Here is a 27,193-nt window from a genome sequence, read left to right as displayed (position 1 = left end):
AATTAGAAGAACAATTTCTATATTTCTTCCTATCAACATCTGATTGCTCAAATTTCTTTTACGCTCAATCTTTTATTAGAGAGATTCTTTCAACATCAATATTTAATCAAATGACTCAAAGTGGAGCTGCAAACCATTATTCGTCTTAGACTGACTCTTCACTGTCTGCTGTTATAAATACCATTCAGTTGTCCATACGTTTCCTACCAGCAGCTGTCGAAAAGGCTGATTGGTGCTTCATCCCAGACAGATTTCGTCTTTGCCACTCAGGCACTGAGCAGCACGCAGAGGTCTGGGCTCAATGTTCTGGTCATTAGTTCAAGACCATTGACTTGATAATCTCACCTGGGAAGGACAGGTAATGGTTCCTATCGGCGCAATTATGGCTACTCACACAAACAGCTATTCGTACTTGTCATGTACATACCCGCTGAATTTCTCTGACCTCGGGAGCTAAGTGGTGGAGCCTGACATCTGGCAGAGACCTGGGGGCACAGTCACTAAACACTGTCAGGTTTCATCCAGTATTTTCTAAAGTTTAAGGAAACCTTCAACACAGCTTGAGTCATGAACAGATTAAACAGTTTTCTAGGTTGAGTTGTTTTTACTGTTTGACTTCACTGGGTTTGCAAGCTAGCTATTATTTTTATAACAGCGTTTGCATTTTTTGTATGATATTTGTGTGATATTTTAGGATCACTTAAAAAAAAAAGAAAGAAGACTCTTCTCCTCAGTGTTCATCTCCTTTTGTTCTGGCTCTGTGTGACCAAAGACAGCCAGCAGTCTATATGGTAACTTGAAGTGCTTGATAACGTAATAACAGTGTCTGAAGATATGATTGAAGTGACTCTGGGAAGCAAACTATTTACATGACTGTCAGATGTCCATTTACTATGGTATGACAAATGGCTCTGTTTCATTATGAAATATCCACACCAGTTCATTACTGCAGCCAAATTTGAATCTCATAATTGTTGTCCCTATTATTGTGGGCATGTTCATGTCCCAGAGCTTTACACTTACAGGTCTATTTAAAAATGTATTTTTTTAAATGTTATGTCTGTGAATCCAGTCTTAAAACTTCAGTGTTTTGTCAAAACCCAGCAGAGAACTGAAAGTCCTTTGTTGCTGGTGTTTAAAGATGTGCAGTGTCCTGGAACACCTCGTTTGTCTCCCAAGATTACATGAAGGAGACCCAAACTTGCATGATGCCTTCAGCTGTGACTAGAACAGGTAGATACAATTTCCACAGAATTTGTGTCCACATAATATTAATTGTTCAAATTTGAATGAAATTTTAGGGCTATTTATCAAAACAACTGTGTTTTCACAGAAAGTGTTGGGTCAATGTTTACACAAGAACACACATATCCGAGTCCACTCCCTGAAAGTAGCCACCTTTGTGCTCGCCACTATTGTTTTTTTGGTTTGTTTTCCCCAAAAAATACAATTACAGTGACATCCAGGATAGTATTGTGACATTTCACAGGTAAGTGTTTGCCTTTTTCTCAACCCACCGAAAGGTCACGTCCAATGATAAAAGTATCAGCGCAGTGTAAGGCATTATTATTGGCTCAAATACATCAAAACAAAGGGAAAAAAACTGGAGAGAAAAGGATTCTGTCTTGCACTTGAGGCTGAAAATAGAAAATCTCCCATTTCCACTTGAGAAAGTTAAGTGCTGGAGATGATAAATGAATTACTCAAGCACTACCTAGCCCACCAGTGAAGTAGATTAAGGTAGATTAAATGTATTATTGTTTATTTCATCACTTTTATTTCATATTTTCCAGGAGAGTAATCCATTGATTAGTAAAACACATGTTGAGTTTTGGGAAACATTAAATTCTCAGGAAATTTAGACAGTAACAATGGAAAACTAACCTCCCAATCCTCCTCGACAAGCTGCTGTACGCTTTTTTCAACATGAATGAACCTTTAGAGCTCCAAAATTGACTCCTGCTCACTTCAGCGCCCTACATTTCTCGCCTTTCAAATGGAATGTTTCAGATTTGATTGATTTCCAACTTGATCTATCTTTGCACCTGTTCTCAACCACCTCCATCAACTTGGCAGAAATGCAACTAGAGAGCTATTGATTTTCGTAGCCCTGAAATCACTTAGAAGAGGATATACGCTTTGCTCTGCACTCTACCAAAATAATTTTATCTCTCCAAAATGGTTTCCTGTATTCTCAATTTCGCAAACCCATTTAATTCAGGGGAACATTACTGTGGGAGGGGGGGGGGGGGGGGGGGGGGGGAATTGAACATGGACTGGCTGCGCCGACGTCAATGAAATTTTTAGATATAGAGCCAACATTTACAGTGTGCGGAGATACTGTGCAGCCCACTGGGATCAGTGACACTTTTAATTTATAGCTGGTATTATATCTTTCAATGAGTATTTATAAAAGAACCCCATAAAGAGAGAATGACTTGGAAAGATTGCTTTTTCATAAACACAATTTAAAGTGTGAAAACTCCCCTGGTGTTAATAATAGGAAGCTAAGATATGTACAATATGATGAACTGACCATAGAGTATCAGGAAGAGGACATTACAGGTTGTGGACGCAGCAGTTTTTTATAAACCAAATATTATATCAGCAAAGATGTTTCTGTCCAAAAACTTCCCAATGACCGCAGCTCTTGCAGCTTATTAGACATTATTGCACTGAAATGGGAAAAAAAGCCCTGCTCCCACATGACAGAGTGTCATCCACCGCTCTACTCTTTGTGTCAAAGTCACCTTTCGTGTCACCGCTTCATGGAAAGCTGCCCAATGATGGGTTGCCAGGTATTAAGCATTTTTAATCTCACTTAATCTCCCACGAGTTTCATCCAACCTTCCACTTTCAAGGAGTTAAAACTTTATGATTGGTGATGCTCATTTACAGTTGTCATCTTTCCTTCCCCGTCCCTAAAGTGACATCAAGTGGGCATTTTCCTTTACATATAGACTTATTGCAACATACTGTAGAAGCAAATGGCCTACGTGGAACCCAACACGTTCTTGATTATTGAATTCTGCATCTCGTGCAACACTTTGGGTCTTGCTGTAAGAAATATCAGAATGGATTAGTAGTAAATTAGTTTGAGAATAATCCCATTTTCAAGAAAAATAATCCAGTCTTTTTTCATCTCTGGGTGTTTTGTGTGATGCCCCATGACCAAGTATGTCACCGTGAGACCTGAACACAGAGCCAGTAGCCATGCACATAAATAGCTGATTTAATTTTACGGAGCTGCATTTGGTTTACACAAGACTAATCCCGTTATCCCCTGCGCTAAACAGTGCCGTATATTCAAGGCCATGTACAACACACATTAATGTAAAGAGGACACGCGCACAACCGACCACAAACCCGAGGAGTCCATAAACAACTGGAGATGGTGGTCTGTGAAGACTATAAATCAAATAATTTGTTCATTTTCATTCCAAATGACATTACTTCAAGGGAATATAATTAAGTAAATGGCCTCTAAAAGAAATGAAAATGTTCAACAAAAACAGATTTGCTGCCTTCAGAGAGCACAGAGCACAGTTTTTCTGCACAGCAATGTTGATCCACCATTTTTTTCTCTTAGTCTCCGTCTCTTTTCCTTTTGTATTTACACCTATAACATACACCGTGTGAGAGGCTGCACAAGGCTGAATGGCACCAGTGCAGATTGATACTGCCCATAGGTCAACTCAGTCTCAGATGCAATTGAGAAAGTGGATACGATGCTGGCAAGGAAGCACAGCTTGACGCCGTTCTTTAAATGAGGGAAAAATGTCACAGAAAAGGTGACATATCCCACACAGGTTATGACGGTGGAGGTGGCTTTTGCATAGTAACTCAATATAGCCTCGGGGTTTTCCAAATTTTCTGTGCTGCAACTTTTTCATGTGATGCTTTTTAAGGCGGATAAAGCAACCACAGGAAGCACAAATAGATGTTTCATTCAGATCTCTTCCGAATTAACTGAATTGGCATCTCCAATGTCATAGTCAGTAAACAAAAATAACCAAAATAGATTTTTGGGTTTCTTGTTTTGTTTGTGCCGTATAATGTGAAAGAAAATTGGTGCAATGTTCCTCTGCTCTGAAGTACGAAGAGCTATTTGAATTCCTGCTGTGCATAATTATGATGGATGTGCATGGGTCTGGGTGGCAGTGGAGGCGGTGAATCTGTGTGTGTGTGTGTGTGTGTGTGTGTGAGGTGTAGTGGATGTCCACTGAGCCTGGTAGCTGATGGGCTGCTAAGGGCAGACAGACAAACGCAGAGATTGTGTGGGTGATCTCTGGAGCTGACAGGTGTGAGAGGTTCTGTGCATCTTTTGTAGGAACATTTTTAATAGATAATGTAATGTGCCTGCACTCAAAGAGGGCTGACACATTTAGACTTTCATCCTCTGACAGAGAAGAATGCATTTTTCTTCATTCCTGCCTCTTACCAATGTGGGCATGCACAGCTGTGAAATGTTGTTATGTCTTTTACGGTTTAATAAATTAGTTTCATACCAGCCTCGTATCAGGTTCCACACATTGCCACGTGGTTAACGTTGTGAGACGATTCAATAGGTTTGAGCATTTAGATGTTATTTTTTTAAATGATAGCGTACCAACGTCACGTTTACTTTTTGTTTCACACGGAAAACGAACAGCTCCTGGGTGAAAGTCCTGTGTTTGTTTGACACTTTCCAGCTGCCCTTGTGGACTTTCTCTTTTATTATCGTCATTTTAAATAACGGTCGTTCGGTATACTACGGAACCTTCTCTGACCGGATGCAAAAATGTGTCGACATTCAATGTATCCGTGGTTTGCAGGAACGTACAAAACCAAACATGTTTCCAGGCGACTGGGCTCCATAAAGAGGACGCACTCCCTATGTAGATATGATGGGCTCATTCTAAGCCAGCAAAAACACAATGATTCTTAGTTTCAGATGATAACACATTAATGAAGATATAATAATGGATATTATATTCAATTTCTGCCAATAAATCTTGAAATCTTTATGTTCATATTTTTGAAAATGAAGCTTAGTGCAAAAGTTCACTACACACTGGCAGAGAAAACCAACCAGTATGAAGGCAGCACATTGTTGTAACAGCCACCTGAGCAAACATCAAAGAATTTCAAAGTTATTGGGTTTGGTGTAGGCACACAGTGGTAATCCTTGAGATTTAGCAACATCTTTGATGTCGATTCCTGTGGTGTTTATGCACTGCACATCCAGAGATCTCTCAAGTTTGGCTTTCTGTAGATGGTGCTCTTTCATTTCTTAAATTTCTTTTATCTGTTCAGCCAAGGTGACTGCTGCTGCTCATGCTAATACCGAAGTCCTCAAGTAGGCACAAGTTCACTCATTAAAATGTTTTACTAATAACATGCACATAACAAATTATTATTTGTTTCATTAGGCCTTTATCAATTAATTATTAACTACATGTGCAGTTAAGCAAAAGTGTCACTGATTACATTTTAATCTTTCAATAGCAGAAGAAAACAAGAGCATGGCCAGACCACAGTTTACAGATGAATGCTTCGTCTCACTTAATCCCTCGTTAGTGCTTTTTGGTCCCAGGTATGGTGATGCCAAAACCAAAACCCAGTCACAAGCTGTGTCCCAAATCCACAACACATACTACCTCTAATCATGTGGTGTGTTCACACTCAAAAAGTGACAAAATTAAGTTTACTCAAACCAGTCACGGTGCATATACTAAAAGTCCTGTGGATGATGGCAAAACAGCAAAATACCTATGTTGAATATACACTGATTGTAAGTCGCTTTGGATAAAAGCGTCTGCCAAATGACTGTAATGTAATGTAATGTATTGTAAAAGGGACGATCCACATATCAAATATATCATAAATATTAAATCCTTAAAAATAAGTTTGTGATGGCTTTCTGAAGTTGTAGTTTGATTGTCATGCGTCTACACATATTGTATCCTTTTCTGTTAGTAACAATGTGTTGATCTACTTTTATATATTGTATGGCAAACGCAACATTCTAAGACACTTATCGTGTAGTGAGAAGAATTAGTATACAGTATAGTATGAAATTGTGACACATTGACAGTATCCCCTTTTCTGCATTTCGCATATCGCTTTGTGTAAAACATGTGTTTCTTTCTTTTTCCCTGTAGAAGACCAACAATTGGCTCCACCACATTCTTTTCCGCCCACATTTATATAAAGCTCTTTTGGGAATTGACTGCTTGTTTTTCATTATTTTTTAAAGATCAGTGAGAGACGTGGCGTAGTTAAATAAAGATGATCAATTCCTTTGCCTTGTGTATCTCAGAATTAAAAAGCCATAAGCAAAAACTCATGTTTTGCCATTCTATTATTATTAGTGGTGGGGGAAGAATTCACACCCTTTATTTAGGTCACAGTAGCTAGCTATGTAAAATACTCTGTTACAAGTAAAAATCCTGCATTGAGAAAATGTCACTTCTAAGTAAGAGTGCGTAAGTATTATTAACAAAATGTCACGGGGCATGATGGTGGACTCAAACACAGACCAGAAGTAGTGTGAAAAGGAATTTAATAAACACTTAACTCAGAACGTGAACACTACAAGAACACACAGGGAATCCAAGGACGAGACAAGAGACGAGGGAGCAAATCCAGCAGGACAGGCAGACGTGGGAAACCGGGAGCAGGACAAGACAAACAGGCGGGGACAAGACAAACAATGACCTGGCAGTGAGCGACTGAGAGACAGGGGTTTATAAGGTGACTTGAACAGGTGAGGAGAGTTGTGCTGATGAGGGAGAGCTTGATTACTGATCAGGGACAGGTGAAGGGAGTTGAACTGGTGTTGAGGGAGTGGCTGAGTTAGACTGGTGCTGAGGGAGTGGCTGACAGGTTGAGTGCTTGATTAGCGGCAGGTGAAGGGAGTTAGGCTGATGCTGAGGGAGTAAGGAGGGTGAAGCTAAACAAAGACACACAGAACACACAAAGGCAAAGCCTGATCGTGACACAAAATGTGCAGTGGCCCTGAGAGCTGAAAACACTGCGAATTCATAAAACACATGCAAATAGACACAACACAAGCAAATTAAGAAACATCGTCACCAACTTGTTGACACACAAAAAACATCAACTTCACGACACTGCATTTAGAATAAGAGCTGCAAAAAGATTACACAGACACATGGCTGGGACATGTGCTGTGTCTGAAATCACATTTGCACTACATACTCAATATGTATTGATGTGTGAATAAACTAGTAACCATTGTAGCCAGGGATCTTATACTTCTATTAAAGTGTTTATTGCGTTACAGAGCTGTGAATGATGTCACCACCGCATTGCATTGTGGGAAATGTATTCCAGTGTAGTGACCAGTGTTTGCATACTGTAATTAATATATCAGGGGAAGTATGAAATGTATGGCTTCTTGCAACGCATATGTTGCCAGATTGATTTTTGTAGTGTGGTGAAGTCTGTGAAGATGTTTCTCCTTTTTCTTGTGTTGAGTCTATTTGCTTGTGTTGTATTAAATTACAGTGTGTTGAGCTTTCAGGGCCAATGTAAAATGTACTTAAGAAGTAAAAGTATCCATTAACTTCCAAAAATGTCCTCTGTGTTCGCTATATCATATTAGAAACTCTTAAAGTCCTGTACGTGCAGGTGTGTGCAAGAATTGAAGTGCCTGTGTTCCTGTGTCACACATTGTGTATGTGCGAGGGATCTTACTTGGCTGCCCTTGATGCAATTTATCATTTTGCTGCACCGATACATCAGTCAACAGTCTCCAGTTCCCCTGTAATATGAGGGATATTTGTGGTTTCTGTGAGGCAAACAATTTAATAGAGCAGTTCATTGCAGTACGTTGCTCCTCAGCTTTACACACAAACAACATGCTGCAGCATATAAACACTCCAAAAGACGGATGAAAAACACAACTAATAAACCGTCTGTAAGGAAGGCTAACTTCTAACTCCACCGTGCATCACAACATTTGTATTCTTGGTACGGTGCTGGAGAAATATGAACCAATAGCTCTAATGGCTAGACTTAACAGCAATTTAAAGAATAAATTCCTGCTGCAATTGCTGGTCTACAATCCTTTTTATATATTTAAATGATTCTAAATTAACTGTGCGACTCTCTTCAACATAATAGAGGAGCAGGAGATTAGCTTAATTTAGTGAGTAAATTGATACAAGCAGGAGAATGACAGCCTCATACGCTCAAATGGAAAATAAATATGTTGGATTCTGACTACACATACATACACAGTGTAAAATAATTACTCACGAATGAAACCCTGCCAGTTCCAAAGAGCCCTTCGTGCTGAAGCTCCCCTCACCGTCACTCGTCAATACGAGCTCTAGCAGGAGATCGTCCTGTTACTTAACCAGGTTCAGTATTCTAATTCATTTCTGATTAAATATCCAAGCTCACTGATTAAACATGATCCGAAGTGCTCCTTCCAGCAGCCTTTCTTGAAGCTCTTGATTAGATTTGCCATGATAGATTCCCAGCCATGTGGAAAAATGGGGTAAAAATGCTGGATTTCCGCAAGTCATGAATTGCCTTCTGCCAGGGAGATGTAAATCATTGTTGCAAGCTAAAATTGATGGAGGGTCCTCTGGTTTTATTTCTGGCCTCTGAGATCACCCCTAATGCCCCAGCCGGTGCTTACAGACGCTAAAAGATGGATTACAGGCAAAAATAAGAGGTGTGAAACAAAGAAATTCAACATCAAATCTATCAATCACTTCCGTCCAATACTGCTTTTTGTGGCACTTAGTTTGTTACGTACTCTGTAATTATGGACACAGCTGAATACGAGGCATGTATCTGTTTTGATCCCCATTGACAGTGCTTGTGTTGAGTTAATTGAGCTCATATCCCAGGATGCACGATGAGAGGCTGTAACATTAGTCGTTTCCTGCATGCAGCTCATTGGGATGCAAGGGCAGTGCTGGCAGAGTAAACTGCGCCTTGGCAGAGATGCTGAGCAGTGGTGGTGCTGCTGCTGCTGCTGCAGGGACATGACAGCTACAGTCTTCCCAGCCATAAATCCCCCCCACACTCCGCAGGGCACACAGCCACACCTGTGTATTAAGTTGAAAGATAGCTAAATTCAATCCGCCCCGTCGTGCCATGACAGTGGGTGAACTTGGTCGGGTGTAAGACATTTGTGCTGTTTCATCAACAGCCCATTATTTATTATGGGTGGCTTTTTTTTCAGATGCTCAGGAGAGGGGGTGGGGGGGTAAGTCACTCAGTCTCCACAGAGTCTGAACCCAATTATGCCACCTACTTCACTTGTCCCACTCAAAATCAAAGCAGTTTGCTCAAAGCCCAATCCAAAGCTTTTCTAACTATGTCAGTCACTGATATAAGAATGTAATATCCTGAATAGACTATGATGAATGTCAAGCTTTTCTCTTTTTTTTCCTTCTTCAAAATAAAACAATCAATCACTGACGAATTTATGGATTGTACTTAATTGTTCATGGCGCCTGTTGATATCAACCACTTGCTGCCGCGGATCAGGACAGGAGGAAAACAGCTTCCTTCAGCAGCTTGCTCCTCTCATTCCGCTCCCCAGCTCAGTGTGATATGACTTTGATTGTCTACTTGCAATTTACCCAGCAACTGCCAGCTCTCTGTCTTCGCCACATCTCATACAGACCTCTTCTCAGATCTCAATGGATTGCCTAGCAACCTTTTTCCTCAGTACAAATACCAATCTGTGCAATACGCAGCGCGTGGTGACCAATATAATTATCATGCAAGGGAGGCTGACCAGAGACGCAACACCTTAAGACACAATGTAGTTATAAATATCCCTAAAGACATATGCCGCACTAACTAGACATTTGATAGAAAGAATAATGATTGATGTAAGTATGTTTTCATGAATGTCTGTCTACGTCATTCCTAGCTCCATTATACCTTGCATGAATTATGAGAGCCACTTCTGGTTATTCCTTTTGCTGAAGCAGTGAGCAGCCTGCTACAGGTGTCGTCCTTTTACTCATAGATTTTTGGGGAAATGAATGATGTGGGAACACAATCTGTCACAACTGAAACGTAGTATCTGTGAGTCAGCGTTAAGGTAAATAATATATGTGTGCAGCAAGATGTTGGAGATGTTCCACCAGTCTGTTGTGGCCAGTGCACTGGACTTCTCCTTAGTCTGCTGGGGGAGCAGCACTGGAGCCGGAGACACCAACAGACTTAATAAACTCCATCATTGGCTGCAAACAAGACTATCTGGAACAGGTGGTAGAGAGGAGGACACTAAAGAAACTATTATCCATATTGGATAACCCGGACCACCCTCTCCACCACCTACTGCAGGGACAGCGGAGCACTTTCTCCAACAGACTGATTCAGCTCCGCTGTCACAAGGACCGATACAGGAGAACATTCCTGCCCTCTGCTATTAGACTCTACAATAAATCACCTCTGGCCAGATCATCCTTCAAATGACAACACCGCTACACGGTTGTTGCCGCTGTTGGCCTTCTTTTGCACTACTGTTTAGTTTAGTTTTCCTACTTAGTTAATTTAATACCATTCTATTTTATTGTATATACTGTGCATTTATTCTGCATTTTTTATTACTTAATGTTCTATAAATGAATAGGTTCTGCTCTGTTATTTTATTGTATTGTATATATTGTGCATTTAAATGAATAGATTCTGCTCTGTTATTTTATTGTATTGTATATATTGTGCATTTTCCATACTTCACATTTTTATTTTACTGTGTAACTTCGTTTGCTGCTGCTACAGACAAATTTCCCCCTGGGGATGAATAAAGTATCTATCTATCTATCTATCTATCTATCTATCTATCTATCTATCTATCTATCTATCTATCTATCCATCTATATTTAGGAAAAGATCCTCGAAGCAAGCCGACCCAATTGTCATCTAAACTGCAGCTGAATGTGAATCTGGATTAAATACATGGGATGGGCCTTGATGAAGAATTGTCACATTATAGCGCACACTGCAACTATAATCCTGACGTGAGCAGAACAAGTGAGTGACATTCAGCCTTTAATATAAACCACACATTACAATACCAGCTTAACTACAGCTCTATTTATCATAATTGATTTGTGTTTTCAACGCTGACTGTGGCATTGAGGCAGATGGATTCTGAAACTATTTCAATAGCAGCCATTAACTATGCATCATCCTGGCTTTCAGGTCTCTGCTACGAGAGAAGAGTGGCTGAAACAGCTGCAATACGTTGTTGTTTTTTGTCTTTTCTATTTTGAAAGGAGGCTGGGCAGTCCCTTTCACCACAGCTAGTACCAAATGTGCTTTCAGTCAAGCATCATCCTGCACTGACCCTGTTCTTAGTGTGTCAACATGTCTTTTTCCAATTGTCTTTTGTTGAAGCCCCATTACAGGAAATCAGTGGAATCAAGGAAAAGCCTCTGTTGCTTATTGGATTTAACCTTCATCCAATAATACTGACATCCTCATGTGAATTGTGTATTATTATTTCAAAAGATGAAGATGTATTTTGTATTAGGATTTTGTTTCTGCATAATGACAATGGGTAAGGGACTGAACCAAACTTATTGGAGGGTGAGAGGAGGTTGGAAACGGGAGAGGGTGTTTTAATTTCTATTTTGATTGGAGGTAGGGCAGTTAGGAGAGCAGGGGGTGAATCTTACATTTTATTCATCCTAAATTCATACTTTATTTTAACCTTCCTCGAATATTTAGATCAATTATTAAATCAAAAAGACAGCTGTCACCAGTTCACCACAAAGGACAGCAATTCTGTCTTTGTATGAAGGTCTTATTAATGTCTACATTGTGGCGCTCATTAGCAGTTCCATAAAGACATTATGGTTTTAATTATGGTACAGTACACAATGAAGCGAATTCTACAAATGTTACATTATTTTATAATTATATGGGGAGGGTGTTTTCAAAGGGTGGGTTCAAAGAACATGCTAATAACCCTGTGAAGCGACTTGCTTTTATTTACAAAGCCCCCCTCCTCACCTCAATCATTTATATATGATGACACTACTGAGTAGATTACTGGTTATACAGGGATAGGCATCTCTTCCCATCCCATTGCAGCATAATGGCCTATACTCAAAGATAGTTTTAATGTATTAACTAGAGGATTCGGTGAATGAATATGAATGTGGGAGTTACAGAACTTTTCAATTTGCTGATTAAAGCAACTTTAAAACCAGACAAACAGAGGTATGAGTCACTGGGAGCGCTAAGAAGCCGCCACACCTTTGACTCTGTTAGTCGATTGCCTTGTGATTCAAGAGACAGTTTAAAAATAAACTAGCAGCACCATTGTCATAGCGAGCTTGTGAGATGCTAAAGGTAATCGCAAAGTGTGGGCATAGCAGCAATAAAGCTCCCAGGGGAAATCAAGCGCTTTCACAGCTGCCCTGCCCGCCAGCAGTTGCAACACAACTCCAAAATGACACGGACAAAGACAGACAGAAACTTGAGCTTGACCTTAAATTGAAATACTTCAAATACACCAGAAACTCGTGGGTGAGACAAAGCCGCATGTTTCCAGATAAATACACCGCTGCCTGAAGTGCAGCCGAACAGGAAAGCGTCTATGGTTTTGCCCTCCAAGTTTGATATGAACCGTACATCTGTTAAGAGTTTTAAAAAATAAACATTGCAACTTGTTTTGTGTTATGCCAACTGCTCTGCATTCGTGAGAGGAATATAGGTTAGACTATGCCAAGAGCAAAAACATCTGGCCCGGTTTTATTGGATTTTATCATCATTTAAGAAAACAGTACAGAGTTACTGTATATGAATCACACAGTTGTTTGGAGGGAAGAGAAAGTACATAAAATGAAGGAGCTATCCTGACTTTTTACACTTTTTCTACCCTATAGTTTATTGTGCTTTTTTTTACGAGTCTTGTAAATGTAGAAAGCTCTCTTGATGACGTCCTGAATCCCACAGAAATAAGATCACTTGAGGAAATCAATGAAACAGAACGAGGGATGAGAAGGTTTTAAGACCACGTAATATAAGTGTTACATTGTCTGGCTTACTTTGACAGCTCTGAAGAGGGAGAAAATAGCTTGTGTCTGCTTTCCTAAAAAATGCCAACAGATTGTCAGGAAGACCAATATGTTGTCCAAATAGATAAAATGTCACGTGAATAATAAACCATAAAACATCTCTTGGCATTACCATGACACTTTGTATTTCCGTAAATTAAGCCAATGATTGAATTGGATATTAACAACAGTCAGTCAGCCACCATAAGGTGCACCGAGCTTGTTGTTCCTTCACTGTACAGGCTTGGACATGGTCCTTTAAAAAGATATTTCAGTGACCCTCTGACTTGAGTGCTCATGCACAAAACTGTGAACAGTTATGTATTTGTTTCTGGGCTATTTCAGTCGATTTTTGATTACAGGTTGAATCGTTTCAAGGCTACAGATGACAGCATTTCTCTATTCGAACGCTTTTTTCCAAAAGCCATCTTGCGACCTGTAAAATCATCGAGCAACCCTCCTGGTTTAGGCAAACTCCAGGACAAACATATCTTGTACTTCTCTTGTGTTTCCATGAGTCACACAGTGGATTTAAGACGTGCTGTGGGTGATAATTATATTCTTATTTTGTGGATGAAGTTGAAGAGACAGAACTGCTCCAGAAGTGGTTATTTATTGAAGCATCACGAGCCATCAGCCTGTTTGTGTAAATGCATGTGAACACATATGTCTCAATGCTATTCTGTTGCATCTGCCACTCCTCCCTGTCCCGACTCTCTCACCCAACGCTCTTCTGAACACTTGAAGTGAGTGCAGTATGTGCAGTCTATCAGCGTCGTTAAACTGTTCCGCATGTGCGGCTACAGAGCAGTTAATCCTCCAGCAGCGTGAATCTGTCATGTGTCAGAACGTGTTGTCATAAGCAGATATATCTTCTGCACTGACGATTTTTTTTTCTTCTTTTTCACAGAGGAACACCAGGCGGAGCATTTACAAAATGTCTGTTATTAGGGGATCATTGAAAATCTGACATACAAGTGTGCAGTTGTACACAATCAATATGTCATTCATTTGTGATAATGATGTTGGATGACTGGTTTTATACAATCAGCATTGAAATATTCAGATTACAGTTTATCCACGACTGTAGATGGACACAGGTTTGATAATGATCTTAAAATATGATGGAATATTGTACATCTCTGGACACATTATGTCCCCTCCCGCCCCAAAAAAACCCAAGGAAAATAACATTCCTATAAAAACAATAGAATAAAAACAAATATTTAATAAATATATAATGTTTAAAGGACAATTTAATTTATGTCACACGTTCAAAAGCATTTTATTTGCTCAAAAAAAAAAAAAAGCCACTCAGCGAAATAGAATTGACCGCTTGCTAAGCCCCTAGTACTGTTGCTATGCCTGTCAAGCCTTCTGTTCTCGCACAGCGTTACCTGGGAAAATTTACCAATCAAAATTAATAGTCATACTGTTGATTTTTCCAGCTGAACTGACAACTAATGCTGGCAGATTGTATCACCTGTAGCTAGCTATAGCTAATTAAGCTGCAAAATGAAACATTTGCTCCGATAATCTGCATCCTCACCAGTTTATAAGAGAACATGGAAATAAACAACCAGTATTGTTCTTGTATTGCAGTGTGGAGCAAGTTAGTTGTCTTAGCTATACTAGTGTAGGTAGCTCCTAAGTATGATGACAGTTTCATACATTTTTATTTTGTTTGTTTCTATTTCCACTTAGCTTACACATGGACAAGTAAGACAGAGGTTACGTTTATGCTTTATTGTTTGTATGTTTGAAAATGATGTTTCACTTTTAACATTACAAGAGAAAAAAGGGTTTTACCAGGACACACAGGTGCGTTTGTGTAATGCTGTCTCTGGTAGTGAGTTTTGACAGGTTGTAAACGTCCAAAAATCCAAAAGCACAACAAGAGCAGGACAGAGCTGCTAAAATTGCCCCACTCTGATATATTAGCCATGCAGTGGGGACATGTGAAAGGCGCTTTTGTTTAACGTAACCTGTAACCCAACAAAATGCAGTGAAACTATAATGAAATGCTCCTTGGCCTTGGACATAATGGTATAGGCATAAGCTATTGGGTTTATCAATGATTGCAGCTTACACTAGAGCAAACAAACACAGTTTAATCCAATTTATAAACTTTTTCTCTTGTGTTTATGGTTCTGGATAGGCTAGATAAAAAGACAGAACCCTCTTACAGCTCCATGTGCAACATTTCAACACGTGGAGATAGCTTGACAGGCCTGCTGCACCTATTATGGTTGCTTAACTATGACTGGACAATTTCTGTTCAGGGGCGTTGTTTAACTAACGGTCAATTCCCAGCTGACACACGTTCCAATTATATTACATTTAGTTTTCCCCAGTTCCATGGCACACTACTTGTGTGTGAAGAACCCAGAGCTGCTGTCTATTAATACCCAGGACCTTAATTGGGTATTGTTTTGTACACAAGTTGTCCTTTCCCGTAAGCAACATAAAAGTCCGTGAGGGACTGAGAGAGAGAGAGAGAGAGTGGAGTATATACTTCAGATAACGGTCACACACAGTCACAGGAGGAGAGAAAAGCAAGTGAAAGTTACCATCGCTAAGGCAAAAAAATAGCACGCATGATTATTTATCAGTCTTGCCTTAAGCGCTGTGCTCTTCAGTCTTAACCACCTACGCAGCTGTTTAAGTACAGCAGACAGTTGGTCAGGTTAATACCTCTGATCTTGATGAATGACACTGTTACTGGTCATTTACCACAGGTTATTTTAGCATATATTACAATGTAACATCTTGTAAAAAGCACACACATGTAGATATATGAGTGCACAATCAGATAATTGGTTGAAGGACACATTTCAAAAACAAAAACAAACAAAAAACCATTAACTACAAGAGTGATTTAAATGGATGGTGAAAAGAAATATCCGAACATCCCAGTGCGCCGAGATCTGGTGTTTATTTTTCATCTGTTTATTTCTCATTAAATTAATTATAACGTGATCAACATCCCAAATCATTAGGGAAATCAAAAGTCACCATGTAAATTATGCTTACTGCCGGCAAGATGTGTAGGCTGTACATTTTATATGACAATTACTGTCCGTTATTTTCTGACTTGTTCCTCTCGTCTTGGGTAATTTCATTTGGGTTGCTCATTTCTTTGAGGTGAAAAACGCCACGGGGATGCGAGTTAGAGAGAGAGACCTCTGATTGACAGTGTGATCAGAAAAAGCAGCCGAAAACCTTTAAGCTTGGCTGATCTTTCATTTGTTCTGCTACTCAACTGCTTATCATGCTGTTTCCCTGCTAATAGCATTTTGCATTTGATTACTTTACCTGACGCAGCAGAGAGCAGATGAGGAGCAGTCGAGGAAATATGTTTAATAAGATTAACAAATCATTAAATTATTAGCCTTAATACTCCTCAAGAGGCAGAGCAGAACGTGGAAAGTCATGCTGCTGCTCAGCCTCCTTTGCTAATTGAGGTCATTGAAAGTCAGGTAGGTCAGAAGCTCACTAATCAATACTGCTGCACTCCTTTATTTCCACCGAGAAATATTTCCACTTTCATTACTCTGGGTCTAGGATGCTCTGCAATAGATTTGTCTCCTTTGCTTCTTTACCAGACCCAGTTCCCTCCCACACAGCTTTGTGTTTCATGTGAGTGGTCCACTGATTCTGTGCAGCAGACATACAGGAGTTTGGACACAGAGCCTCACAGTGTGCACAGCTCAGTGGTGGTGGGGGTGGTTCTAGGGGCAAGGCAGCGCAGGCTCGGAGGGGAGGGGAGCCATTATGCCCGGGCGGTACTTGGCTGGCCGCGGACCTTCCAGCGCCTGAGTTGGGGGCTCCATGCCCACGTTGAGGTGCAGCGACAGGTGGGCATGGCAGTAATCCAGAACCGACTGCTCATACCTGTACAACGTCAGAGCACTCAGCTGCCTCGGTATCTAGACAGAAACAGAAAGCAGAAAAGAGAAAGGAGAGAAAAAGAGAGTCACGCGTAAGCTTTCTAAATCAGCCAAAAAAAGCCTCTGTTTCAACACTTTTATCTGCTCTTAGAATATTTGGAATTGGCTTCATTTACTTCATGCGGTTGTGGCACAGCGTCATCATTAATACAGCCTAGGCAGCTGATACAGTGTGCGCGCCCCAAGACCTGAAAATCTGTGGTGCTCAAAGACCCAGTTTCAGCTGGAGTGATTTATATGCAAGATGAAAGCCTTAAGCAAGAGTGCACACATATTTTTTGCCCTCTTTTAAATGGAGTCAAGGTTCCATTTAGAAGAGAGTGCTTATTACATTACAAGCACTTTGCTGATTCAAAGACCCCTCTTAGTTTTACGTGTTGCTGTGGTCTGAATTATGTCAATTAAATGGAATAAAGCTGCATCGTGGCCTGTGCAATATTGATATTAATACCGTAATGTCTATTAATGCTTTCACACAAAATATGAATGCACTCCCATTCTGCATTTTGAAATGCACAAAGCAACACAATGCAGTGTATAGAAGCATGGCAGGTAATGCAGAGCACATGCGGCACTTGATTTCACACGGAGACATACACTGACATTGAAAAGTTTGGAATCACCCGTTATTTTTCTTCTTTATACGCTGTACTAATATTGTTGTTTCCTTTGGCTCCCAAGTACCCTTTGATTTTGAATTTGTTTGCAGATTATTATCGAACCATAACAGTGTTTGCATAGGGCTCTGTCAATTATATGTTCAGCTGATATTCACTGATTCAATTTGAGGACTTTTTACAATCTAAAAGCATGAAAGACATTGATAAAAAATAAAGAGTAGTCCTCTCAGCCATCTAACTGGCCCCAATCCAGCTTTTGTGGCAAAACGTTTGAATGGCAGTATATAAAAAAATGTTTTAAAAGATGCTAAATTCCAAGTACAGAGCATATCTATGATTGAGGGATTTTCTTCACGCGGCTCTCAGCCGGTGGCTAGCAGCTAACAGCACGAACAATGCAAACAACAGTAACAGTGTTGACCTGGGGGGAATTTCCACTACAATGGTGTCGGGAGTTATAAGCGGTAACCGCCGAATGCGTACAATGCAGAGCAGCGGCCATGAGCTAGCCAGTGGGGCATTCTCACAGAGACTCACATGCACGCCTCACCGGCCCGGCTCTGTGTTGTTTGCTGATATATACTTTAATTGCTCTGAATTTCAAATGGCCTTTAACAGTCTTATTCTGAGCAATTAAGTATTCCCATTTTCAAACACTGCATATTCAACTTCACTATGTGCAGCTTAATACATGAACATACTGTTACAACTAATGTTGTTTATTGTTCGTTAAACCATTTGTTCCAAATTTTTACTGTAAAATCCCACAAGCTGCAGTATTCACAGTGCCTGCCTGAAAAATCACTGTAATATGAGTTGTGGGCATAAAACCTATTGTAAAATATGTTAGATTGGATTACTTTATTGAATCATGAAGCTGATTTGATGCAGAAATGGCTTTTAGTTTTAAGTTTTCTGTGTATCTGGTTAGGTCAAGTTTCACAGCCCTGAGACCATTCAGACGCTTGCATTTTAGATCATAGCTTTCCAAAGGTTATGTTTTCCTTTCATGAAATGATCTGGCTCTGTTTGCTCTCCGCTTTAATAAGAAGATTAGTTGAAAACACTCTATTGTCTATTTCAACAGCTGAACTTTGCACACTACTTCAGAGGCCCTAATAGAAAATGCATGAACAACAATGCTCAGAATACAAAATGAGCTACAGAGAGGGGGTCTGAATCTGGGAGGTCTCGGTAAAAATTGTCACGGGGAAAGACTTGTTTTCTCCAATTATTGAAATAGAGTCAAACATGTAAGTGCAGTCATAAATTTGGTCGGTTGGCTGGTTGAACCAATAGCCCTCTCTCTGTGTGTACAGCAGTAGTTGGCAGAGCGCTTACAACCTTTGTCTCTTCAGCATCTCTTTCCTCCTCTGTTTGACTTTTGCATTGTTAGTTTATCCTGGCTAAAAACCAAAGGTGCCATAAAATAAACTGAGCTGCAGTTACTGAGACAATGAAAGACTTTTTTGGCTTCCATCTACAGATCTCAATCCATCCCTTCAATACATAAATAAGTCTTTGAAAAGATATATATGTCTCCTCACTATAAACAGTATGGACAGTCCAGGCAGCATGAAAAGACTTAAAATAGAAAGCGTATGACCTCCTAAACAGTTACAATAAATCACATAGCCTTTGTTTTGGACCAAAATAGCATTTTGGGGTTTTTGACGGATTTGTGTCATTCATAATAATCAGAATAGCAAAAGAATGCAATGCAACGGTTTAACTGTGACTGCCTGTTTGTTGTGTCAGGTTATTTCTGCTGCTCAAACATATATTCTACTAGGCATCACTGTGCAGATTGATTTAAACCTTCTCAAAGAAGGTGACACAAGTAGCTCTTCCTTTTTTAAAAAAAAACATTATCTTCAGTCTGCGGCAGATGCATCAACGTCAAGGTTTTTGTCTCAGTATGCAATGTGCTGTTTGGAATTGGACCTTTTTTAAAACTCAAAGAAATGAAAAATACTTTATGTGTGTGATATACATTAACCGTAACATTCACAAATGACACGGCAGACATTTCACATGCTGCCAATGTCAAACTCATTTTTTTCCTCTCGCCCAGGAGGTCTAGTGTGATGCAACACGTGTGCTAATGCCTCGGCCTGGACTTTGTGCTGTCAGAGTTGTGACATCTCTCAGCGAGAAGTGGAGTCACTGAATCCCATTTCCAAAATAACATGCATGCACATTTTTTTATTCGTCTATCCAATCAAAACTCACATTGACATGTAGAGATACACACATACACACAAATACACCATGATATCCCCCCTGGCAAGTTTTCTTAAAATACCACACTGTATCACGACCCTGTTCTGTTTTTTTTTGCCTCCTCCTCAACACTTTAGTCAGTTGCTACCTTTTCCAGCACTTTGCTTGAACTGTCACCTACTGTAGCTTACATAATGTGCACTCTTACTCTGAAGCTCACTAAGTTGCAGTCACGTTACAGTCAAGTTCATTACAGTGGCTGTGCTACTGACACTAAAAAGAGACAGAAACATCACTGAATTTGTAACTCTTCAACACTCGTCATCACTCAAAAAGTGAGTGAAGCAGTGGGATGTGAAATAGCAAGATTTCACACTTACAGTAGGAATCGTTCAAATGACATTTCCCTAAATGTGCTCTGCTCCGTTGTATATTTTGGTGCACTCTCCTATATTCTATTTAATAAGACAAAACAGGCTTTCAGAATGGAAAAACAATGCAGCGGGCTGCGACGGTCGAGGTGAGACAATGAAGACGTCCAGGAAGTCCAGTTTGATTAACATCTGCGAATTTGAAGGCCATGCATGCAAAATGAGGAGTAACATTTTGTAGTATATCAGACGAACCATTGTATGACGATACGTTGCACTGCACAGTGTTTTGTAATGCTAACAAGGGCATAATGTTTAACACGTTGACGATGTCATCAGTTCTTTAGGTATTTGGCCGTACACATATTGGACAAATAAGAGTTTTGACCTGATATTGGGGTCAAAACAAAAGATCGAGGATCACTAAAGTGATAACAATTCATATTGAGGGAAACGTTGAATGTGTGTTCCAAATTTCATGGACATACAAAGAATATTAGTAAAGACATTTCATTAAAAATCCCAAATGTGAACCTCATGTGGAGTCAGGGGATCACAAAAGTCAGTAGAATTCACCCATGAATGTCTGTATCATAATTTCCTTGAAATCTATATCAACAAAACAACAAACAGAGCCAGGCTACGTGGCTACAACAGGTTACAAAGTGTCTAAAATGATGAGTGCTGAAGCAGCACAGATACGGATGACTAATGTGCCTGTTTGTATATTTGGGGTATAGAGAGTTGGTCTACTTATTAAAACAAAACAGCTGTCTGGCAACCAAAAGGTCACATTTTAGATTTCAACAACATCATTGTTGTCTTTCAATTAGCCAACCAGTTATTAGGACCTCTCCAGTGTTTTTGTGAAAGATTTCAAGCAGCTTTTCTACCTCAGTTGTATTCTCTCTGGATAAAAGCATCCACCAATTACTCAAGTAGAAAATATAAATGATCAAAACAAAGTCAATTAATTTAATGCCAGCTCTCTTCATTAGTGTGATCAAGTCTCGATGCAGTTAAGAGTCATTAAATTGGAATTAATGCTGTTTAAAATGTTGGCATTGCAAACATTGCATTATAATCATTGTTTGATTCACACTGGGCAGATGCAGCCTCTTGCCATCTCTCCATCAGTGAGATAACGTTTAAATATTTACATTTCTGAGGCAGTAAAAACAGGCTCAGTTTCAGGTCTTAGCACAGAAGAAAGAATAAAAGCCTTTTTGGCTAACTGAGCTGAGTGAGCATTCAGGTTTAATCAGGGATATTGAGGAAATGTTGGCTGTTATGGTTGGAGCTCTTTGAGAGGTGACTCATTGGCTAGCATAGCTTGGACAGCTGCCAACAGAGCTGCTTAGGGCTGAACGCTGCATACAGTATTTTGCCCGAGGCATGATCAGCATCTCTCCTCAACTTTAATGGCTCAGGAAGTCCTTTTCCAATCTAGTTGTGTGACACACAAGCCGATAAATATAAAATGAATTCAAATCTCTTGATTACAATAGCTATCCAAGAATAGCCTTGTTTCCTCTTGACAAGTGTAAGTCGTTATTCAGTGAGTCACTGGCGACTGGCCAAGGCAATAAAGTGGGCATCTGGCATCAGCCCGATCTTGTCCTCACTTTATGTTAACTGTTTAAACTATAGCTCAACCTGTTTACCCTGAGGTGAATTTAAAGAGAACAGAAAACAATGAGTGTCCCATAAAAAGGCTGCTACCTGTGGAAACTACACCTCTATTTCAGGTACTTTATTGAGTGTGTATATTGTGTAATATTTTGATATATGAGGTTAATACATCCCATTTTTTTTTGCATCTTCCTTTCAGCTAGAATGACTCGTTGTTCAACACTGGAAACCTCTGTTTGAATTAAATTATCTTCTCAATTGGTCTGGGAATTGATTTAGGCTTCAAATGGTAACAACTATATAAGTATAAATAAGAATAACATAAAACATCGGGGGAATTTCGGAAGCTGGGAAAGATATATTCCAGTCGGCCTGATGCAGAGACAGAAATCACAGGAGATGCGAGTGTGGTTTTCATACAATTTTAGCCTCAGCAAAACATAAGCACTGAAATCCTCACCCCAGGCAACATGACAAATGATTCACTACCAGTTCTAGCCATTTCTGCCCAACACTGCAGTGTGTGGTTTAAACCTTTTGGTGTAGCACACACCAAGTCATTTTGTATTGATAACATGAGCCATTCTTATGTATGCTGTTGATAAAAAATGCACAAGGTACACAATGCAAAAAAATATTTAATGAATGGTTGACATTTTGAAAAATTCCTATTTGCTTTTTTTGCAGAGAACTAGATGAGAAGATACTTCTTGTCTGTGCGATAAATATGAAGTTCAATATAAAGCAATGCTGTCCAGCTGCTGCTGGCTATCTACAGCTTCATATTTAGCTTATCACAGAGAATGTAAACACTTTGGGTTTTGAACAGATATACAAAAAAAATACAATATGTTAATTGATTAGCTGGTATAGGTGGATTGTGTTACCTTTCACCCAGTTTCTAATATTAATGCTAAGCTAAGCTAGCTGGTGGCTGGCATCCAGCTTCATTTTTACTGTATGACATGAGAGTGGTGTCAATCTTCTCAGCAAAAACTAAATAAGTGCACAGTATTTCGCGAAATGTAAAACTGCTCATTTAACATAAAGATAGGACAGGAAATCTGCCCTTACATCAGCAAAATCTGTTACGTAAAACTGTCTCTGACAAATTCCGTGTTTTACAACAAAAGGTACAATTCTTCGATAAAGCACTCCGCTGGCACACCCTAATGCACTTTACTGCACACGTTTAATCTGGTGACACATCACACAACAATTAATTCAAATTCCTGAGCTATTAACTTTGGATTACTAATGAAAACATTCACATAGGTGGTCCCCCTTTGCACATCTCTGAATGTAGGTCAAGCTGCAGCTAAATGATTCACAATTAGGTGATAGGCAGCTGCACCGTGCCAGCATGGCTCAGACTGGCACGGGAGGCATGAGCTCTCATTGGCATATAAACAACATCCTCCGCCAGAGCCGTGCTGCTGCTCTCTGTCAGCTGGATAATTCACTCAGTGGTCAACGCTGAGGCGAGAGAGCACAAACAAGCCTCTATTATCATGGCTGTCTATTAAGCTACACACACATGGATGCTGAATGGCATGCTAATGGCCACAAGACCTTCTTCCCTGATTGTTGCTTAGCATGGATGAATTTAAAAAAAAGATTTCAGAGTGAGTGACATAGACCTTGAGCTCATTACAAATAAACTAGTTTAAGTGGAGCATACTGTACTTTAGGGTAAATATAAAATTAGATACTGTGTACTCACATCTTTCACGCAATACTGCAGTGTAAAAATACTCGGTTACAAGCAAAAGTCTTGCATTCTAAATATTACGCAAGTAAAAGTATAAAAGTATCAAGATCTACTTACAGCACAAAAAGTATTTAAGTATTAATTTTGCAGAATGGCCCATTTCATTATCATATCCATCAAATTAGTGGATTATAACAACACAATATATATATATTCATGTATTGCTGGGTAGCTTACCTATGATAATCCATATAATGTATTAGTTGAACTATATTTTTGTATTATAGATATTAATCAGCAAAGTAACTGGTTACGAAAGCTATCATATAAATGTAGTGGAGTAGAAGTAATAATTTTTGAAATGGAAATACTAAAGTAATGTTCTGTAAAAATGTACTTAGTTACATTCCACCAACCTTTGTGTATTGTACATGTTATTATGAATGTTACACATATGCATAAAAAAGCCAGGATGAATACTCATTCAGCAATCAGGAGAGAAATAACTGACACCCGTCTGAACGGCAACTGAAAGTTGTACATTATAATACTGCATGTGTTAGAATTCCAGAAAGATCATCTTATACTGACTTTAATATTCACCATGTAATTACATTTCTATTTGAAAAGCGCTTAGCATTTGTCAAAATAACCATAATCCTTCAGATGTGGGGATTTATCTTCTCCTAATGCTGCTCATTCCATTTTCTGCTCATCAATGTTGGCAACACACGGTGAGATTTACTGTTATTTACTGGATGGACAATTTATGAGTCACTACAGAGTCTTTCCTGATGTCTGTAGGTATAAGTAACCTGAATATGGATACCAATAAATATAGATGCATAAATGAATCCCTGTAAGAAGCGATGTGTGCTACGGTTGTTGCTTCATTCTCCCTCACTGACTGTTTTTCTCTCTCTTTACACTCCCACACACGTTCCTGAGTGCACACACACACACACACACACACACACACACACACACAAACATCACATGCACAAGTTGGAGCTAAGCGCTGCTTTCATTCTGTTGCATGCATTGTACTGAGGACTAAAAATTGCTCTCCTTGATACAATTCCAATAACATTTATGACAAGAAAAATAAATCCATAACATAGGCTTTTCATTCAGCCAGAGACCTTAAGTAATCCAATTTGATAAATACCAGATGCCCTACTGACATTCCCACTGTGTACAACATGAAGCAGTTAGGGATTCTTTTTATAATGCTACATGTGGTATTATTTCATCTGGTCTCTGGTTGCACAGGTAGACCAACTCTGCTTTACTGGGAAAATAAAACAATGTGTACCCTTGACCAGTTTCTTCCAAAGCAAACAGAAAAAGTATTCATAAGGCTGCTATAATCAACATTTTTACATTTACAAAGGATCACATCACTACTTGTATGTGAAAGGTAAAATTGTTTTGGTTTTGGTCCGCAACTTTTATGTTTGGTTTGTGCTCTCATAGCGTAATTTTCAATGATAAGTGTACGCTATCTTATTGGACGCTATCTTATTGGACGCTATCTTATTGGTCTTACATTCATCAAGTGGCCAGAAACACGACTCCAAATGGATGATAATCTTGCTCCGTATCAGCTTGATGTATAATAAGCTTCAACCATATCAATTTAAAAGATGATAATGTTGTCACGATCAGGCTTTGCCCTGTGTGTTCTGTGTCTTTGTTTCTTTCTGTAGCTCCTCACTCACCTAATCAGTTCATTCAGTGCACCTGCCAGTCACACTCAGCTCATTACTCTCACCTGCTCACTCTGCCTCCTTCACTATTTAAACCCCTGCCGCGCACACACCCACTGCCAGATCATTGTTTGTTTTCCGACCTACCCGCCCGTTTTGCTCGTCCTGTTCCCGGTTTTCCAGTCTGCCTGTTCTGCCTTTTCCTGCCGGATTTCCCCCTCGTCTTTTGTCTTGTCCCTGGATTCCCTCTTTGTTTTTGGTTCATTAAAACCTTTTTCACTACACCTGCGTTTGAGTCCTCACCATGCGCCATGACAAATGTAAATGATGTATTGATAACCAAGTCAGTTATTATAGGTTTAATATAAATAATTATTCAGTTATGGTCTTAACCCCCTTATTAATTTTCAGGATCACAAAGAGATGGTCCGGCATTCAATGGGAGGAAAGCAGAAACAAGCGAACAGTCGCATGTTATAGAAATACAACAAAGTTACTCAAAAATTAAATCAGATCACTAATAATAGACAACATATTACACGAAAGGTATTTCTTGGACTTATTTTCCTCACCAAAAGAAAAGCGGCTAGTCAAGAGAGACAAACACTCAAAGAAAAACTGAAAGAAATTCAGTGCACCAAGGCCAAGCTATTTCATACTCTAATGGATCTCTGGAGTTTACCAGCCTTGCTTTGCCCAGATGAGATACCGAGCTGATGTTGCAAATCACTGATAATTTAGTACTGTAAGTTCAAAAAGGAAACAAAGGACTAGTCTGACAGACGTGTGTTTAATGGATATGGTAATAATACAATCACCTTGGTTCAGATTGAATGCTCATTGATTGTGCGGATGAGAAAAGTTGGGCAATGTTTCGTTTGACAGGAAGATGTTACGGATGTGTAGTTGGAGTCTCTTATTTGAAACTTCTTGAATCTGTTTGGATTTCAATAACAAGTCTGCAGAGTTCAGCATAACTAAACACTATGTGAAAGTGTGAAATTAAAGTTTGGAGTAGGGGTTAATTTGGGGATTACAGTTACATTTAAAAACAGGGTTTGGGGTTTAGGATTAAAGTGGGGATGGGATAAACTAAACTCAGCTTTGGGGGAGACATCAGTCTGACTCCGAAGAGGCTGCTGCTATAATCCTCCTGTTGGCTTTTTTTACTGTTGCTTTCTGTTTCATTCCACTCTTCTCTCCCGTCTCTGTTGCAGTTGTCGGTGAGACACAACAACATGAAGTAGTCAAGCTAACAAGCTATCTGCCAATTAAGGAAAACTCTGACAAATGCCTGAATTGTGCACAAGGCAGCTAATTAGTCATGAGAAAGCTGTTCCTCGGTTACATCGCTCCTCCACTGCTATATTTAGAGAACGCGCAAAAAAGTTCTGCATCATGAAGATTTAGAAATTCAAATTACTCATGACATATTTTTACATATGCCAGAAAACAGTCTGTGATTGAGGAATGATTTTCTCGCCTGGCCAACTTTGTCAGTTATGGAAGCCAGAAAAATACAAATTTGGGAAAATAGGGATAGGGTTGAGGAGGGAGATGACGAAACAGCAGTGAGATAGGCTACTATTCATGTCAATCAACAAATACCATCCCAAACATAACCTTAAACCAGTATCAGCATTAGAGGATTAATTAACAGTTTTTTTTGCCACTTGGGGGCACCGCAAACAAGCTGTAAACACAAATTGACATAATACTTTCCACCAGCTCCTGAGGGAAATAACTGCCTCTTTAGCAGCTAAATGATCCATTATCTTCACTGGCGAGTTTCTAACTCTGTCTGTCTGCTGTTCGGTGCTGGGGGGGGTAGCAGACTGTGGGATTATCAGAGCTTTTTTTCCACCTGCTACGTCTAGAAACACCAATGAGTGCGGTAACAGTGAACCAACGAAGTAAAGATGCGGGCAGTA

The 27,193-nt window shown here is 39.5% G+C and overlaps 1 protein-coding gene across 1 annotated transcript in view; it reads right to left on the bottom strand.

The window, feature by feature from the left end:
* Nucleotides 1-16,644: 16,644 nt before the first annotated feature.
* LOC142964380 (leucine-rich repeat transmembrane neuronal protein 4-like) overlaps nt 16,645-27,193 on the bottom strand; it is a 39,010-nt gene continuing 28,461 nt past the window's right edge. Inside the window, 3 exon segments of the mRNA XM_076104676.1 lie at nt 16,645-16,727; nt 16,730-16,813; nt 16,816-16,975. Of these exon segments, the coding sequence (XP_075960791.1) occupies nt 16,645-16,727; nt 16,730-16,813; nt 16,816-16,975 (327 nt within the window).

This window comes from Anarhichas minor, unplaced genomic scaffold (assembly GCF_050575085.1).
Source record: "Anarhichas minor isolate MPS153535 unplaced genomic scaffold, ASM5057508v1 ptg000030l, whole genome shotgun sequence".
Lineage (NCBI taxonomy): Eukaryota > Metazoa > Chordata > Actinopteri > Perciformes > Anarhichadidae > Anarhichas > Anarhichas minor.
This window is presented reverse-complemented; position numbering and strand designations above follow the sequence as displayed.